This window comes from Ornithorhynchus anatinus, chromosome 11, assembly GCF_004115215.2.
Source record: "Ornithorhynchus anatinus isolate Pmale09 chromosome 11, mOrnAna1.pri.v4, whole genome shotgun sequence".
NCBI classification, from domain to species: Eukaryota; Metazoa; Chordata; class Mammalia; order Monotremata; family Ornithorhynchidae; genus Ornithorhynchus; species Ornithorhynchus anatinus.
In genome coordinates this window covers 10555531-10573567 of record NC_041738.1, presented here as the reverse complement: position 1 = coordinate 10573567, position 18037 = coordinate 10555531, and the positions used below count along the sequence as shown (strand labels likewise).

The window sequence follows — 18037 nt, the reverse complement described above, 5'->3', positions numbered from 1 at the left end:
TAAAGGTACAGTTTAGTCAACTCCTAAATCTGCATCACAGTTGATGGGGAGAGGAGGACAAATGAACCCACTTCTGAGTCCCTCTGGTGTCATCCAAAATCCTTTGTCACCAAAGTCTTCCTTGAGGAGTTAAATAGACTGAGATGCCTTGTACCTTCCCTCCCTATAGAAGAACTGTTTGCTTAGGGCTTTGTGTTAGAATCTGGCCCCCTTTATTTCCTCTCTGATCTGTCAAGAGAAAGATATCATTCAAGGGGCCCATTTAAAGCAGAGCGTTAACTGGAGTTAATCAATCCACCCAGACAGTAATTGGGGTTCATTTTAATGGGCCTCCCTAAAGCAATACAGTACCAAAGCCACTATCAAATTATCCAGATCAGTCCAAAAACCAAAGAGAATTTAGCCTCAAGTTATCTGGATGCTTCAAAAAAAAGTTGTTTCACTTGATATGAAAGATCCAGTTGATTGACTCATGTAGTCCTTATTAATATTATTACAGTATTACATATTACAGTATGTACCGAGCACTATGCTAAACACAGGAGTAGACACAATTGAATTGGGTCAGATGCAATCCCTGTCCTACCAGCCCAGTTGCTGTGTTTTACACAGGTTAAGTTGGGAGGAGAATTGACATGCTTGGCTGGTGAATTTTAGTTGGGGATCAATCATGCCCCAAATACCCGTTTTCTTCACCTCAACGGCAAAGCTCATTTGGAACTCTGATAATTGTCATTGCTTCATTGGATCACTGTTTCGCCTCAAGTCCTCGAACTGCAAGACCCAATCATTTCACACTACTTGACCCCAACAGACTCTGGCTGAAGAAGAATGCAATTTCCCTCTTCCCCTTCCATCCTCAAAGCAAGCAGCTCTTCACTATTTCCCCCGAGAACCCTCCTTTTGAGTCTGTTCTTTCCCTCCACTGTCTCCTAGATGTTTAAATGTTTCTGGATCCTGCCCACAATATCCCTTCTATGGCAAGTACTCCATACACCATTCTCTGGGCCACTGGAGGTGGAGGTCTTTGTGATAGGACTGACCGCGGAAGGACACAAAGGAGTGGAATGGCCATTGGTGGGGTTTGTTTGAGGGTTACTGCCTTCTCTGGTTCTGGTATTCCCCTGAGTGTTCAGTGCTCGACAGAGCACCTTAAAATCCATGACTAGTTCCCCAGGTGCCGCAACCTGTCAGACTGCTACATTTTGGTGTCGTTCATTTCGTTGACTTCAGACAGAACAAAGTTGGGGTTCTCATAGCCTTTCTTCATTCTGGCCTTGGCATCTCTCTCATTATAGAGGCACAGAGCACAGTGAGGAGTTTCTACCTCCCACGGTCTTACTGAAGTTGTGAAAATCGACGCCGGTACTTCCCTTCCTTGGTCTTGGAGACGATGGGAGCGAAGCGATAGCCCAGAGCAACTTCCTCGGGGATGTAGGACGTGCGCAACCTGGCAGGTGGCGCTTGTGGACTCCACCGTGCCATCGAGGAACACCACCAGCTCAAAGTCCTGCTGGAGGATGGTCTCCGCTGCCATAATGAAAGAAAAGGGCTGTTCTGATCGATGATGTGGTAAATGGTCAATGGGGAGATGAAGAACAGATTTTCATTGCCGGCATCCACCACAAAGTTGATATTGATCTGGTCCAGGATGATGGTCTCCCCCTCGGGGGTGACGGTGGTCTTTAAGAGTTTCCCGTAAATGTGACTTCCAATGAGCAGGCTTTTCCTGAGGTTGGCCACCCGGATCAAGAGGCACAGTTTGCCACCCCGCTTGCTGATCACGGCATTCTTGCTGAAGGTGATGGTCTTGGCGCATTTCTTGGATCTCGAGATTTTGGCCAAGATGGCCCCGCACATGAAAGAGTTGATGATGACCCCCAAGATCGACTGAAAGATGAGCAGGAAAATGGCAGTGCCGCACTGTTCTGTCACGCACCGGAACCCATACCCGATGGTCACTTGGGTTTCCAGGGAAAACAGGAAGGCGGAGGTCAGGCCATTGATGTTTTCCACGCATGGAGTGTGGTTCCGGGAAGGATGGAACTCTGGGAGATCTTTGTGGATGTAAGCGACGGCGTACCAAAGCAGGCCAAACAGGAACCAGCTCCCTAAGAAGGCCGTGATGAAAATGGTCATTTTGTATCTCCACTTGAGGTCCAGCACGGTGGTCCAGATGTCCACAAGGAATATGAATCTGGACTGCTCTTCCACGTTACCAAACTCTATGTTGCACCTGCCATCTTTGGAGACCAGTCTTGCTCTCCGGCGAGCACGCCCCAGCTGATGGGTGCTGAAGTATTTCTGCAGGTATTTGAACATCCTTTCGGTCCACACTCCAATCTGGAAAAAAATATCAAAGTGAAAAAGAGAAATATATAACTAGAATGACTGGTAACAGTTAAAGCGAGGGAAGTCATTCATTCAATCGTATTTATTGAGCGTTTACTGTGTGCAAAGCATTGTACTAAGTGCTTGGAAAGTACAATTCGGCAACAGATAGAGACAATCCCTTCCTAACAATGGGCTCTCAGTCTACAAGGGGGAGACAGACAATAAAACAAAACAGGTAGACAGGCATCAATAGCATCAAAATAGATAAATAGAATTATAGATTTATACACATCATTAATGAAATAAATAGAATAATAAATATGTACAAAAATACACAAGTGCTGTGGGGTGGGGAGGGGATAGAGCAGAGGGAGGGAGTCGGGGTGATGGGGAGGGGGAGGAGGAGCAGAGGAAAAGGGAGGCTCAGTCTGGGAAGGGCCTCCTGGAGGAGGTTGAGCTCTCAATAGGCTTTGAAGGGGAAGAGAGCTAGTTTGGCGGCACTGTGGTAGATATAAGATCGTCGGGTTGGACAGAGTCCCTGTATCACATGGGGTTCACAGTCTAAATAGGAGAGCGTGGAATTTAATGCGCATATTACAGATGACAAAACTGAGCCATAGAGAATTGAAATGACCTGCCCAGGGTCATGCAGCAGATAAATGGCAGAACTGGGATTAGAAAGACCCTCTGTCCTCTGACCCCCAAGCCTGTGATCATTCCATTAAGCCACACAGCTTTCTGGCCTGTTAGCTCTTTGAACCCTGTCACATCTCAGCCCTCACTGTCCTGAAAATTCCTGCCTCTGTTTTGGCCCCTTCATGCTCATAATGGAAAGGTGGCACTCTGAAGGAGTCACACGGAGTCACAACACAACGACATCGTTTAACACCACTTTGGGGAAATATGCGCTGAGACCCTAGACTGAGAGCATTTTCCCCAGTAGGACCCTGGTCCCCTATTTGTTTCAGAGCCATTGATCTTCCCCTCCTTGGACCTTATAAGCACAGAAGCGTTGCTTCCGAGGTGTGAGCCTCAGAGGCAGCAGTTCTGCAGAGAAGAATGGGAACTGGGAATAAAAACATCAGACAAAAAAGCATCTGAATCTGGAGAGGGGACAGGTCCTCAAAAACTTTCCCTCGAGAACCTCCAGTGATTGTTCCTCCCCTCTCTGCCTCAAAGAGAAACTCCTTGCCATCAGCTTCAGTCACCTTGCTCCCTCCTACCTCACCTCATCAAACCCACACACTTCATTCCTGTAATGCTAATTTTCTCACTGGACCTCGATCTTGTTTATCTCACTGCCAACCTCTCGCCACTGTCCTTCCTCTGGCCAAAACACCCTCCTTCTTCATATCCAACAGACAATTACCCTCCCTTCTTTCAAAGCTTAATTGAAGGCACACCTTCTCCAAGAAACCTTCCCTGAATAAACTCTCCTTCCCTCTTCTCCCACTCCCTTCTGCGCTGCCTTGACTTGCTCCCTTTATTCATCCCCACTCCCAGTCCCACAAAACCTATGTACATATCCGTAATTTTATTTATTTACAGTAATGACTGTCTCCCTCTCTAGACTGTTAGCTCACTGTGGGAAAGAAATGTGTCTCTTATATTTTTGTACTCTCCCAAGCGCAACCTGGTTAACTTTTACCTACTAGAACAGTGCTTATCACATAGTAAGCACTTAAGATGATAATTATTATTTTACTATAATAATTATTATTAATTATTATTTTGATTGACTGAAGGTCATTTGGAAATCAGGCTGTCCAATGTGAAGGAGGACAGGTAGCCACCCTACTTCCAATGCTGGGACCATCAGTTCACCACCAGAATAATCAGTACAGCTAATAATAATAATAACATTAATGATAGTGGTATTCATTAAGCACATATTATATGCCAACCACCCTACTATATGCTGGGGATCATCAGCCCATCCCCAGAAGCCCAGAAGCCCAATAATTAATCACTCAGTGGCATTTACTGATCACTTATTGTGTGCAGAGCAGTGAAGTAAGCACTAGGAAGAGTATAATACAACAGAATTGGCTGATACATTCCCTGCCCATAATGAACTTACAGCTTAGAGGGGGAGACAGACATTAATATGAGTAAATAATTTATAATACATAATTTAAAGATATGCACAGGAGGGCTGAGGGTTTTGGGGGGTGGGGAGAATATCAAATATCCAAAGGTTACAGATCCAGGAACACAGGTGATACAGAAGGAAGAGTATCTGGGGAAAAGAGACTTTAATTGGGAAGGCCTCTTGGAGAAGATGTGACCTTAATAATAATAGCATTTGTTAAGCTCTTACTATGTGCCAAGAACTGTTCTAAGCACTGGGGTAGATACAAGGTAATCAGGTTGTCCTACGTGGGGCTCACAGTCTTAATCTCCATTTTACAGATAAGGTAACTGAGGCACAGAGAAGTGAAGTGACTTGCCCGAAGGTCACACAGCAGACAAGTGGCAGAGCCAGCATTAGAACCCACGACCTCTGACTCCCAAGCCTGTGCTCTTGCCACTAGGCCACACTGTTTCTCAAATAATGCTTTGAAGGTTGAGAGTGTGGTGGTCTGGTGTATATGGAGGGGAGTGGAATTCCAGACTAGTAGGAGGATGTGGAAAAGGGGTCAGTGTTGAGATAGATGAGATCGGGGCTCAGTGAGTAAACTGGCGCTAGAGGGATGGAGTGTGCGGGTTGGGCTGTAGTAGGAGATTAGTGAGGTGAGCTGGGATGGGACGAACAGATTGAGTGCTTTAGAATCAATGGTAAGAAGTTTCTGTTGGACTTAATTGGAGATTCTTGAGGAGTGGGGAGACATGGACTGAACGTTTTGTTGATAAATGATCCAGGTAGCCTAGTGAAATATGGACTGGAGTTGGGGAAGTCAGGAGCCCAAGAGGTCAGCAAGGAGGCAGGTGTAGTAGTCAAGGCGGGGTAGGAGAAATGCTTGGAATAGCATGGTAGCAGTTTGGATGGAGAGTTTAGGGCAGATTTTAGCAATATTCTGAAGGTAGAGAAGTAACAGGATTTGGTGACAGATTAAGTATGTGGATAGAATGAGAGAGATGAGTCAGGGGCAATGCCAAGTTTACAGGCTTATGAGATAAGAGAGGGTAGTGGTGTTGTCTACAATCATGGGAAAGATGGGGGACGACAGGGTTTGAGTGGGAGCATAAAGCAGCATGGCTCAGTGAAAAGAGCACGGGCTTGGGAGTCCGCCGCTTGTCAGCTCTGTGATTTTGGGCAAGTCAATTAACTTCTCTGGGCCTCAGTGACCTCATCTGTAAAATGGGGATGAAGACTGTGATTCCACATGGGACAACCTGATTACCTTGGATCTCCTCCCCAGCGTTTAGAGCAGTGCTTGGCACATAGTAAGTGCTTAACAAATAGCGTCATTATGATTATTATTATTATATGGAGTTCAGTTTTGGACATACTTAATTTGAGGCATTCGCAGGACATCCAGATAGACATGTGCTGAAGGCAGAAGGAAATGTGAATGTGAAGAAAATGCAGGGAAGGAGAGAGGTCAAGGCTGCAGATGTATATTTGTGAGTCATAATAAAAATAATAATGATGGTATTTGTTAAGCGCTTACTGAGTGCCAAGCATTGTTCTAAGCGCTGAGGTAGATACAAGGTAATCAGGTTGTCCCACATGGGGCTCACAGTCTCAATTCCCATTTTACAGATGAGCTGAGGCACAGCTAAGTGAAGTGACTAGCCCAAAATCACACAGCTGCTAAGTGGCAGAGCCGGGATTAGAACCCACGACCTCTGACTCCCAAGCCCGGGCTCTTTCCACTAAGCCACGCTGCTTCTAATAATCATCCTCACAGAGATGGTTACTGAAGCCATGGGAGCAAATGAGTTCTCCAAGAAATTCAATATCTGTTCTCCCTCCTTCTTAGATTGTGATCCCATTATGGAACCTGATCATCTTATATCTACCCCAGTGCTTAATACAGTGCTTGGCACTTAACAAATACCACAATTAGTATTATAATTATCACAAGGCAGGGAGTCCCCACACACACCTTCACAATGGCTCTTCCTAGCTCACCAGAGCATATTTTACCACACACCCTAAGGAAAGAGGAGAGAGAGGGGTCGCACCCACCAGGGTGAGAAAGCCTTTCACACTACCTTGATTTGATGCAAATGTGTTTTTTAAATAGAATTCAAAATTTCCCTCCAGCAATATGTTTGTTCACAGGAGGCAGGAAGTGAAACCTGCTCAAAATGGACTCATTAAACAAACTCTATTTCCCCCCCCAGCTCAGGTAAGAGTTCCAAATGTCAACCGTCAACAGCACTGGCACTGAATTTCAAGATGCTCATGCACATCATCTGCCAGGTGGGACCACCCTAGACCAGCCTGCTATTTTAATGTGCCGGACAAGGGGGTGGGCAGTACCCCTAGACTGTAAACTCCTTGTGGGCAGGGAACAGGTCTACCAACTCTATTATATATTTCTTTCCCAAGCACTTCTAATACCAGCTTTGCCAGTTGCAATAATAATTACGGTATTTGTTAAGCAATTTCTATGTGTCAAGCACGGTTCTTAAGCTCAAGATAGATACAAGTTTCAGGTTGGACACGGTCCCTGTCCTACATGGGACTCACAGGCTCACACTCTTAATCCCCCTTTTACAGATGAGGTAAGTGAGGCCCAGAGAAGTGAAGTGACGTGCTCAAGGTCACTCAGCAGACATGTGGTAGAGCCAGGATTAGAACTCAGGGATTTCTGACTCTCAGGCCCATGCTCTATCTACTAAGTCATGCAGCTTCTACTAATCCATGTTGCTTCCACTATGCACATGTCTGCTGTGTGACCTTGGGCAAGTCATTTAACTTTTCTGTGCCTCAGCTCATCTGTAAAATAGGATTAGGACTGTGAGCCCCATGTGGGACAGGAACTGTGTCCAACCCAATTAGGTTGCATCTACCAAACTGCTTAGTACAGCTCCCGGCACACAGTAAGCACTTAAACAAATACCATGAAAAAAAACCCCACTTAGTACAATGCTCTGCACACAGTAAGCACTCAGTAAATTCAACTGATGATTATCAATCAATCATATATATTGAGTGCTTACTGAGTGCAGAGTATTGTGCTATGTACTTGGGAGAGTACAATGTAACACTATAACAGACACATTCCCTGCCCACAATGAGCTTACAGTTTAGAGGAGATACTGGAGTTGGACTCAGTGATGATGATGATATTTATTTATTGTATACTGTACTTTCCCAAGTGCTTATTATAGTGCTCTGCACATAGTAAGCACTCAATAAATATGATCGAATGAATGAATTGATGGGCAGGATGTGATGGGCAGGACCATAGACAGGAAATTGATGGGAGTTCTGGGCTGGGTGGAGTCAAGCCCACTAAAACCCAGACTTGTTGTTGCTCTTTCTGAGGCTTGGCTGGGCTGCTCAGAAATAGCAATGAAAGGTGGTTTCAGCGAACCCCTCCCCATTGCCCTACTCCCCACTGACGGTGGACTAACCAGGCAGCTGTGCAGGCAGGGGAAAGCTGAGGTGAAGGCAGCTCACCCTCTCCTTTCCCCCTCCCCCACAGGAAGCCAGTTCAGTTTCAGGCCAGCCTCAGGGGACCAGGCCCAAGCAAGGAAGCCATTCAGACCCCCAGTGGTCAAGCCTAGCTCTCCGTTAGTCCATGATGGCCAGGAAAGTGTTTCTCCCCTTGATCTAGGGGTAATGTGGGGGCTGGAGGGAGAGGAGGGTTTCTCCTTTCTTCACATGGGGGACAGATAATGACCCACTCCCTGCACCAGGACAGGACCAATTTGCCTACTTTTATGCAGAGGCAGCATGGCCTAGTAGAAAAGAACATGGGATTGAGAGTTGAGAACCCAAAGTTCTAATCCCAGCTCTGCCACTCATCTGTTACTTTATTTTTTCTTTTTTTAAATGTTATGTGTTAAGTGCTTACTGTGTGCCAGGCACTTTACTAAGTGCTGGGATAGAATCAAGCTAATCCGGTTGGACACAGTTCATGTCCCACATGGGACTCACAGTCTTACTCCCCATTTTACAGATGAGGTAACTGAGGCACACAGAAATGACTTGTCCAAGGTCATCTAGCAGACAAGTGGAAGAGCAGGATTAGAATCCAAGTTGTTCTGACGCCCAGACTTGTGCTCTATCCACTAAGCCATGCTGCTATTTTGGAAGAGTCACTTGATTATTATTATGGTATTCATTAAAAGCTTACTACATATGGAGCACTATTCTAAGGACTGGTGTAGATACAAGTTAATCAGGTCATACACAGTCCCTATCCCACATGGGCCTCACAGTCTAAATAGGGGGAGAACAGACACTGCATCCCTATGTTACAGGTGAGGAAACTGAGGCACAAAAAAGCTAAGTGACTTGCCCAAGGTCACACATCAGGCAAGTGGCAGAGCCGGTATTAGAACCCAAGCCCTCTGACTCCCAGGCAGGTCTCTTTATCCTAGTTCACCCTGCTCCAGGGTCTTAGCTTCCTCCTCTATGAAAGGGGAAGAAGATAGCAGTTCTGTGTCTCTCTTAGATTGTGAGCCCTGTGTGGGACAGGGGATGTGTCTGATCTGATTATCTTGTATCTTCCCAGTGCTTTGTCACAGAGTTAGTATGTATGTATGTAGCACAGTATGAATAAATGTCATACTTATTATCTGTGTTTAACCAGAACCAAAGGGAATGCAGCAGAGACTTAGGGCTCCATTATTGGAGGGCTTGGGAGACGGCCCCCGACATCCACCCCCCCCAACCCCCAAAGTGGCATAAGGACCACCTTTCTGGACTCCTGTGCTCTGAACCTCTGCCTCAGTGGGCACTTCAAGATGCTTGTGATACAATGACAATGATTCAGTCACTTCCCATGCTCGTCCTCTCCCTCCTAGTTAGCCCAGGTTTTCAGTTTCTCTTGTTTTTGCCTTCTGCCCCTTATCCACCCTGAGGTCTAGCCCCCTTTCTAGTGGCCCTCTTGCCCAACCCTGAGGTGCCCAGATTTGGACAGGAATCCTTTAAAAAGGGAGAAAGGTAAGATCACCTGATGGGCACTCACCCAAGGCCTCAGAGTACAAAAATGTCCTTCTTCAGCATATGGACAAAATGTGGATCAAGCTGCCCCCCCATTGGAAGTTTGATGGGAAGACCATGCCTCCCCATTAATCAGTTAAAAGTATTTATTGAGTCCCTACTAAGTGCAGATCACTGTATTAAGGCCTTAGGGGAGGACAATAGAGTTACTCGACATGATCCCTTCCTTCAAGCAACTTACAATTGAATAGTATTTATTGAGCACCTACTGTGTGCAGAGCATTGTTACTAATCACCGGGGAGAGCATAGCAGAAGTAGTAGACATGATCTGTGTCTTCAAGGAGTTTGCAATCTAGTGCGGGGAGATAGCTACTCAACCTAATAATGTTGGTATTTGTTAATCGCTTACTATGTGCAGAGCACTGTTCTAAGCGCTGGGATAGACACATGGGAATCAGGTTGTCCCACGTGGGACTCACAGTCTTAATTCCCATTTTCCAGATGAGGTAACTGAGGCACAGAGAAGTGAAGTGACTTGCCCACAATCACACAGCTGACAAGTGGCAGAGCCAGGATTCAAACCCATGACCTCTGACTCCAAAGCCCGTGCTCTTTCCACTGAGCCACGTTGCTTCTCAACCTACCACTACTGGCTACTCTTTGTCCTGGAGGGGCATGGAGAAGCTGCCGCCGATAAGGCTGCAGTGTTTCTGGCAGCCATCAACTTCACTGCCCAGCAGTTTGGCCTAGGGACATATAATTAAATTATACATTTTAAATTACTTGTTTATATTAATGCCTGTCTCCCCCTCTAGGTTGTAAGCTTGCTATGGGCAAGAAATGTGTCTGCTAATTCTGTTGTATTATACTCTCCCAAGTTCTTAGAACAGTGCCCTGCACATTGTGAAGAGCTCAATAAATTCCATTGGTTGATTGACAACCTTTTACATCGTCCCTCATCTGGGGGCACTCTGCTATTGGCTGTTGGGCTGATTCTTGTCCAATCCATCACTCTTCGGAAGGAACAGTATCTGGGAGGAGAAAGGATATAGGATATGTGCTACCAGAACTGTCCTGGCCATGAGAAAGTGGAGGGTCTAATCTGCACTAGGCTCATTGAGGTGATTTGATGCCACCCATCATTGGGTGGTAAATGCTGGGCCAACACCAATTTATTTTTTTTTGGTAGTTTTTAAGCTTTTACTACCTGTCGAGCACTATTCTAAACATGGTGGTAGGTAATCAGGTTGAACAGAGTCCCTGTCACACATGGGGCTCAAAGTCTAAACAGGAGGGAGAACCAACATTAAATTCCCATTTTACAGATGAGGAAACTGGGGTCCAGGGAAGTTAAGTGACTTGCCCAAGGTCACACAAGTGGAGAAGCAGGAATTAGAACCCAGGTCCTCTGACTCCCAACATGACCGATGACCCATATGGATCTAGCCCTGCCCCCAGAATGTCAATAGGCAATGACCAAGGCCCATGGGGACTGAGAAGGATGGAAAACACCAGGGGAGTGAAGGGAATGACTCAACTCAGAAGCCAAGATGTAAAGCACTATTGTTTTGTACTTTCCCAAATGCTGAGTACAGTACTCTGTACTGTACAGTACTCTATAGTACTCGGTAGAGATGCTGAATGGCCTAGTGGATAGACCAAGGACTGGGAGTCAGAAGGACCAGGCTTCTAATCCCAGCTCTGCCACTCTCTGCTGTGTCATCTAGGACAAGTCACTTAACTTTTCTGTGCCTTAGTTGCCTCATCTGTTAAAAGGGGGATGAAGACTGTGAGTTTTATGTCGGTCAGAGACTGTGCCCAACTTGATTTTGTATCTACCCCAGCACTTAGAACAGGGTCTGGAATGTAGCAAATACTTAACAGATGCCACAATTTATTGATTTTATTTTTATTCTGCCCACAGTAAGCACTCAAAAATATTTTGATCATTTGACTGATTGGTTCAGAGTCCAGAGTGCCTAGCATCCCAGCTGCTTCTAAATCACTTCCTGAAGACAAGTCCTTGGAGAAGGGCAGAAGTGGCAAGGGATCAATCATATTTATTGATCTCTTACTTTGTGTGAGAACTGTACTAAGCACTTGTGAGAGTACAGTACAACAGAATTAGCAGACAAGTTCCGTGCCCATAATGAGCTTTCAGTCTAGGGGATGGGCATGGAAGGATGCACAGAAGAGGGGTATTAGAAAATGGAGAAAGGAGCAAGGAGATGCATTTGATCTCAATAATAATTAGAGTGTATAATTAGAGCTTTTATTAAGCCTTTGCTATGGACTAAGTACTGGATAGATACAAGGTCATTAGCTCAGACACAGTTTCTGTCCCACATGGACTCCCAGTATGTTTTATTTCCATTAAAAGAATGAGGAAAGCTAGAGTCCAGTGAGGTGAAGCGATTTGGCCAAGGTCACATAGGAGGACAGTGGCAAAGCCGGGTCTAGAACCCATGCTCCCAGTCAACCAATGGTGTTTATTGAGTGCTTACTGTGTGTGCAGAGCACTGTACTAAGTGCTTAGAGAGTCCAATACAGCAGATTTGGTAGGCACATTCCCTGCCCACACGGGAAGCAGCGTGGCTCAGTGGAAAGAGCACAGGCTTTGGAGTCAGAGGTCATGAGTTCGAATCCCAGCTCTGCCACGTGTCAGCTGTGTGACTGTGGGCAAGTCACTTAACTTCTCTGTGCCTCAGTTACCTCATCTGTAAAATGGGGATTAAGACTGTGAGCCCCATGTGGGACATCCTGATTCCCCCGTGTCTACCCCAGCGCTTAGAACAGTGCTCGGCACATAGTAAGCGCTTAACAAATACCAACATTATTATTATTATTACGGAGTGTTCAATTCCGTTCTGTTTCAACCAGGCCATGTTACCTCCCTAGATATAAAGGAAGTTCATCTTGGCAAATATTTTGAGGTTCATAAGACATTCCTAGTTCTGGCCCTGACCTCCCTTGGTAGACCAGTACCTGTAATATCAATCAATGGTTATTGAGTGCTAACTTTGTGATATCCTAAAAACAGGGTATACTTGAAGGCAACCTATAAAGTGGTCCTAGCCAATCCTCCATTTCAAAGTCTTATTCTGGAGAAGTCCAGAACCAGCACTACAAAACCATATCTCTGATTGGTATTTAGATTCTTTTGTGCCACCTGACTTCTCTTCAGCTGCCCCTGATTTCTGCCTGACCCACCCCCCACCAGCTACTTGGGTCTTTGCCCACTGACATTTGAAAGTGAGTCGTGCGACCAATCAATCAGTGGTATTTATTGAGCACTTACTATGTGCAGAGCACTCAATTAAGCACTTGGAAAAGTACAACAGAATTAGAACACATGTTCCCTACCCATAACAAGCTTACACTTGGTTATTCCCTAACCAATCCCCTACTGGTATGTGTTTCTTCTTTTTAATTCTCAGGGGGGTTCAATACTAGTGGCCCCAGTTTCCTCACTTGTAAAATGGGGATTCACTGACTCTTTACCCTTCCTCTTAGACTGTCAGTCCCAGATGGGACAAAGACCATGTCCAACCACACATTAAGAACTTAACAAATAAGCGCAATTATTATTAGTAGTAATGATAATAGAAGTAGCCAACAATGAATGTTTCTGGGCTCCAGGCCCTGGTAGTGCTTTTGGATTGTCCTGCTCACTTCTCTCTCACACACACTACATCTGCCAATCTACCCAGCAATTTAGGTTTAGAAAAAAGTTATTTATCATCTAACTTCCAGCCCACCCTCTGCTCCACTCTGATTGCTGGCCAGTAGGTTGAGCAAGAGAACCCGAGTTTGCATAATGTTCAAATAGATACAAGTAAATATAGACAGAATACATATTTACAAGACAACAGCAAGATAGCCCCAAAGGAAAGGAGATAGCGAGTTAATCTCCCCATACAACACTAGCTGTTACATAAGAGACCCAGGATGGGAGAGGAACAGAACTCTCTTTTCCCATATCTTACTGGATTTACTCAGCAAAATCTGGCATTTACATAAGATGTTTTTTTTTACAACTCCAGTGCTAAACCAAGCCTGTCAATTTATTCAAACAGGGAGAAGACTGATCTATAAAAGATGAAAGAGGCCCTGAGAAATTCACCCTCTGACAAAATCCATTACTCACATGCCCTACTTTGCTTAACAATGAGGAATAATTCATTCTCACCATAGTTCCAAGCTACATCATTTTCCAAACATCCAGAAGATCACTGGTTACCCTGGGCTGGAAGGTATGTAAGCCACGTGGTATTGGGCTACCTTTGGATGAAATCAGCAAATCTTAATAGCGAGCAGAGAGCTGCACATTGGCTAATATTTACCAAGGTATTTTCAAGAGGCTTTCAAAGCCGAAAGATTCGTGTACATTTTTTATTATGATGGTATTTGTTAAGCACTTACACTGTATCCAACACTGTTCTGAAAACTGGGGAAGAAACAAGTTAATACAGTTCCTATTCCACATAGGGTTCATAGACTAAAAGATCAGGTACTGAATCCAAAACTTCACTTGGTTCTTTTAGGTCAAGCCAAGGCCAAGGGAAGTGGAAGATGGCTACCGTGATCTGTACCATTCAAATATTAATAAGTGCTTTGACCTCCAGAAGGCCAATGTCATGTGAGGCAAGTTAGAGCCTAATTTGCAGTGGGTGGACTGCTTAGATGCCATAAAGCATGAGAAGACAAGCATTCATTCATTCAGTTGTATTTATTGAGCAATTTACCAAGTGCAGAGTACTCTACTAAGCATCTGAAAGAGTACAATACAAGAACAGACACATTCCCAGCCCACAGCAAGCTTACAGTCTAGAGCACAGTCCAGAGCATGAGCTACAGTCTACAAGCACCACTAGTCCCACCTCCAAACCCAGCTTCTGCCTCCCAACACAAGTTACTTGATTGACAGCATTTTGAACTTTTCCACTCTTCCCCCACCAATGTCCCCCATCCCTGCTGCCAGGCCAGGAGACCCCTGAGAAATACCCAGAGTCAAAATTGTCTGGGAGCCTGTGGGGCAGGGATGGACTACTGACACCCCTGGGCATAAGTTGTCAATCAGGTGTTCCCTGGGCCAGTGAGAAGGTATGGGTGAGGAAATACCACTTCAACCTTCTCACTCTACCTCAATCTCATCCATCTCATTGCTGACCTCTTGCCCGCATCCTGCCTCTTGGCCTGGATCGTCTTCCCTTGTCATGTCAGAAAGATAATTGCTCTCCACCACTTCAAAGTCTAATTAAAGACACATCTCCTCCAAGAGGTTTTCCCTAAGACCTCCTCTCTTCTTCTCCCACTCCCTTCTGTGCTGCTCTTACTTACTCTTTCATTCATCTTCCCTCTCATCCCCACAGCATATATGTATATATCTGTATATATCTGTACTTTATTTATTTACTCATATTAATGTCTGTATCTTCCTCTAGACTGTTAGCTTGCTGTTGGCAGGAATGTGTCTGTTATATTGTACTCTCCCAAATGCTTAGTTTAGTGCTTTGCACACAGTAAGTGCTCAATAAATGCAATTGAATGAAAGAATGAACCCAGTTTCCTTATCTCCATAGATCCAACCTGGTGCTCTTAAGGTAAACTCAGTTCTAATTGAACCCCAGAACCCTCTGAAATATAAGGCCGGGAATGGCACAGCCAGGAAGCAGCAAGGGGGTTTGGCTCAAATTGTTTTGGTTCATTTGTTGGCTGCCATCACAGTATCAGTTTATCAAAAGTGACATCCAAAATACAGGATCCTCCTGTATAATCCCCGAGGCCCTACTGCCTTAGCCAGGGGCATCTGTACTTCTATTCAGGGTATGCAGGAAATGATCCCTCTTGGGGGCGTGTCTCCTCCAAGAAGCCTTCCCTGACTAATCCCCCCTTTCCTCTTCTCCCCTTCCCTTCTGCATCACCCTGACATGCTCCCTTTCTTCATCCTCCCAGCCTCACTGAGCTTATGTCCATATATGTAATTTATTTATATTAATGTCTGTCTCCCCCTTTAGACTGTAAGCTCTTTGTGGACAGGGAATGTGTCTGTTCATTGTTACATTGTAACACTGGAATCCCTGAACTCTGTTAGGGTTTGAGGGTGAGAGACCTGGCAGTGAGACAATTTGGAGGCCTTCTTCCAGGCTGCTGCCTCTCTTGGGCTGTGAGGAGTGGGAAGAGGAATAACCCAGGTTGAGCTGTGAAGTCTCCCAGATTCCAAAGACCACCACTTCCCAGAGCAGAGTCCTCCAGAAGTGCAAGTTACCAAGTGACTTGGGATGCCCATAGGATTCCAGTAGCGGCATGGGAGAGAGTAGAGATTGGAGACTCAATTTTATTGCATTGAAGGAGGCAATGGTAAACTATTTACATATTTTTACTGAGAAAACTCAATGGATACACTACTAGAATGATTGCAGATGGAGGTCGGGTGCTCTGGGAGAGATGTGTCCATGGCATCTCTACAGGTCAGAGATGACTCAACAGCGTAAGACAAGACAAGGAGTCCAAGCCTGCAGGAAACTCACCAGCAGAAACAATTCTCGGTCAATCAATTGTATTTATTGAGTGCTTTCTGTGTGCGGAGCAATGTATTAAGTGCTTGGGAGAGTACAGTATAACAATAAACAGGCACAATCCCTGCCCACAAAGAGTTTACAGTCCGGAGCACCTAGAGTTTCAACAGGCTCACTTTGGTGTCCCCCAGCTTTCCCTGTAGTCTTTTTCTTTCTCCCAAGGTCTAGCGTGCTTGCAGACACAGACACAACTACACACACATATGCTCACCCACATACTTGTGCAAACCCACACTTCCCACATCAGAGATATTGACCCTCCGGGCACCTGCACCCCCCACCCTCCAGACTGCTCTATTCATTCATTCATTCATTCATTCAATCGTATTTATTGAGTGATTAAATAGAGCACTGTACTAAGCACTTGGGAGAGCACAGTATGTTAACAATAAACAGAAACATTCCCTGCCCACAATGAGCTTACAGTCCAGAGAGGGAGATGTTGAACCAGTGTAGGGGATAGAGCATGGGCCTGGGAGTCAGAAGGTCATAGGTTCTAATCCTGGCTCTAATACTTGTCTGAGGTATGACCGTGGGCAAGTCACTTCACTTCTCAGGGCCTCAGTTCCTTCGTCTAGAAAATGGGGATTAAGACTGTGAGCCCCATATGAGACAGGGATTGCCCTACCTGATTTGTTTGTATCCACCTGGTGTTTAATACAGTGCCTGGCACATTATAAGCACTTAATAAATACCGTAATTACCATTATTATTAGTCTAATGAGGCAGCATCCACAGTCCAGTGAGAAACCGCACCTAGTGCTCAAGTAGGTGCATAGGCAAAGGAATGAACAAAAGGCAGTGGTAAAGGGAGAAAATGAAAGAGAGGTCTGAGTACCCTTCCCAATACCCTCCCTTCCAAGTGCACGGTGAGATGCAGTGAAGGTTGATGGGAGCTGCGTGCAGCTCAGTGGGGAAGCTGGCCTCTGAACCTATTTTCTCTCCAAGCTGGCTCCCTGTCAATCATGGAGGATGGCAGAGAGGAGCAAGGACAAATTGGAATGGAAGTGATGAGCCATCAGTCCAAGAGTATTAATCCGGCATCTGCTGTGCACAGAGCACCATACTAAGGTAGAATTTTAGGCTCTTGGGTAGGCCTTAGGCAGGAAATCGAGGTCCTAACAAGCATGCCGGCAGACCAGACGCATGTTCGATCGCACAAACTCAGTAGCAGTTAGAAGTCAGCAGTTCCCAGGTCTGATGCCTGCTTCGCCTCTAACTCTCGGTGCCACTGCTGGAGCTGTGATTGATGGGGAACAGAGGGTTGCAGCTGGGTTCACCGTGCTGATCTGCCACCATAAATTATCGTCCAGAGGGCCAGAGAGTTCTGAGTTCTCCACACACAGTGTGACCTTGGGTAAGTTTCCTGACCTCTTTGTGCCTCTATCCCTGACTGCTCCAGGCTGAATAAAGGGAAGCAGGGTTACTTAGTGGAAAGTCAGTCAATTGTGTTTATTGAGAGCTTACTGTGTGCAGAACATTGTACTAAGTGCTGGAGGGAGTACAATATAACAGATACATCCTCTGCCCACAACGAGCTTACAGTCTAGAGTGGAACACAGATATTAATATAAACAAGTGAATTACAAATATGTACATAAGTGCGGTAAGATTGGGAGGGAGATGAAGAAAGGGAGCAACTCAAGGTAACAGAAGGGAGTTGAAGAAAAGGAAAAGAGGGCATAGTCAGGGAAGGCCTCTTGGAAGAGGTGTGCCTTCAATAAGGCTATGAAGTGACGGGGAGAGTAATTATCTGTCAGATATGAGGAGGGTGGGTGTTTCAGGTCAGAGGTAGGACATGGGCAAGAGTTTGGTGGCAAGATAGAAGAGATCAAGGTACAGTGATAAGGTTGGCATTAGAGGAGCAAAGGATGAGGGCTGATTGTAGTAGGAGAGTAGCAAGGTGAGGTAGGAGGGGGCAAGATGATTGAGTGCTATAAGGCCAATGGTGAGAAATTTCAGTTTGATGAGGAGGTGGTTGGGCAACCACTGGAGATTCTTGAGGAGTGAAGAAACATGGATGAAATGTTTTTGTAGAAAAATGATCTGGGAAGC

At 45.5% G+C, this 18037-nt stretch overlaps 1 protein-coding gene across 1 annotated transcript in view; it reads right to left on the bottom strand.

Moving 5' to 3' along the window:
• Nucleotides 1–285: 285 nt before the first annotated feature.
• KCNJ1 (potassium inwardly rectifying channel subfamily J member 1) overlaps nucleotides 286–18037 on the bottom strand; it is a 30662-nt gene continuing 12910 nt past the window's right edge. The window contains 5 exon segments of the mRNA XM_029074621.1: nucleotides 286–1330; nucleotides 1332–1361; nucleotides 1363–1446; nucleotides 1448–1543; nucleotides 1546–2343. Of these exon segments, the coding sequence (XP_028930454.1) occupies nucleotides 1199–1330; nucleotides 1332–1361; nucleotides 1363–1446; nucleotides 1448–1543; nucleotides 1546–2322 (1119 nt within the window). The 5' untranslated portion in view covers nucleotides 2323–2343 and the 3' untranslated portion in view covers nucleotides 286–1198.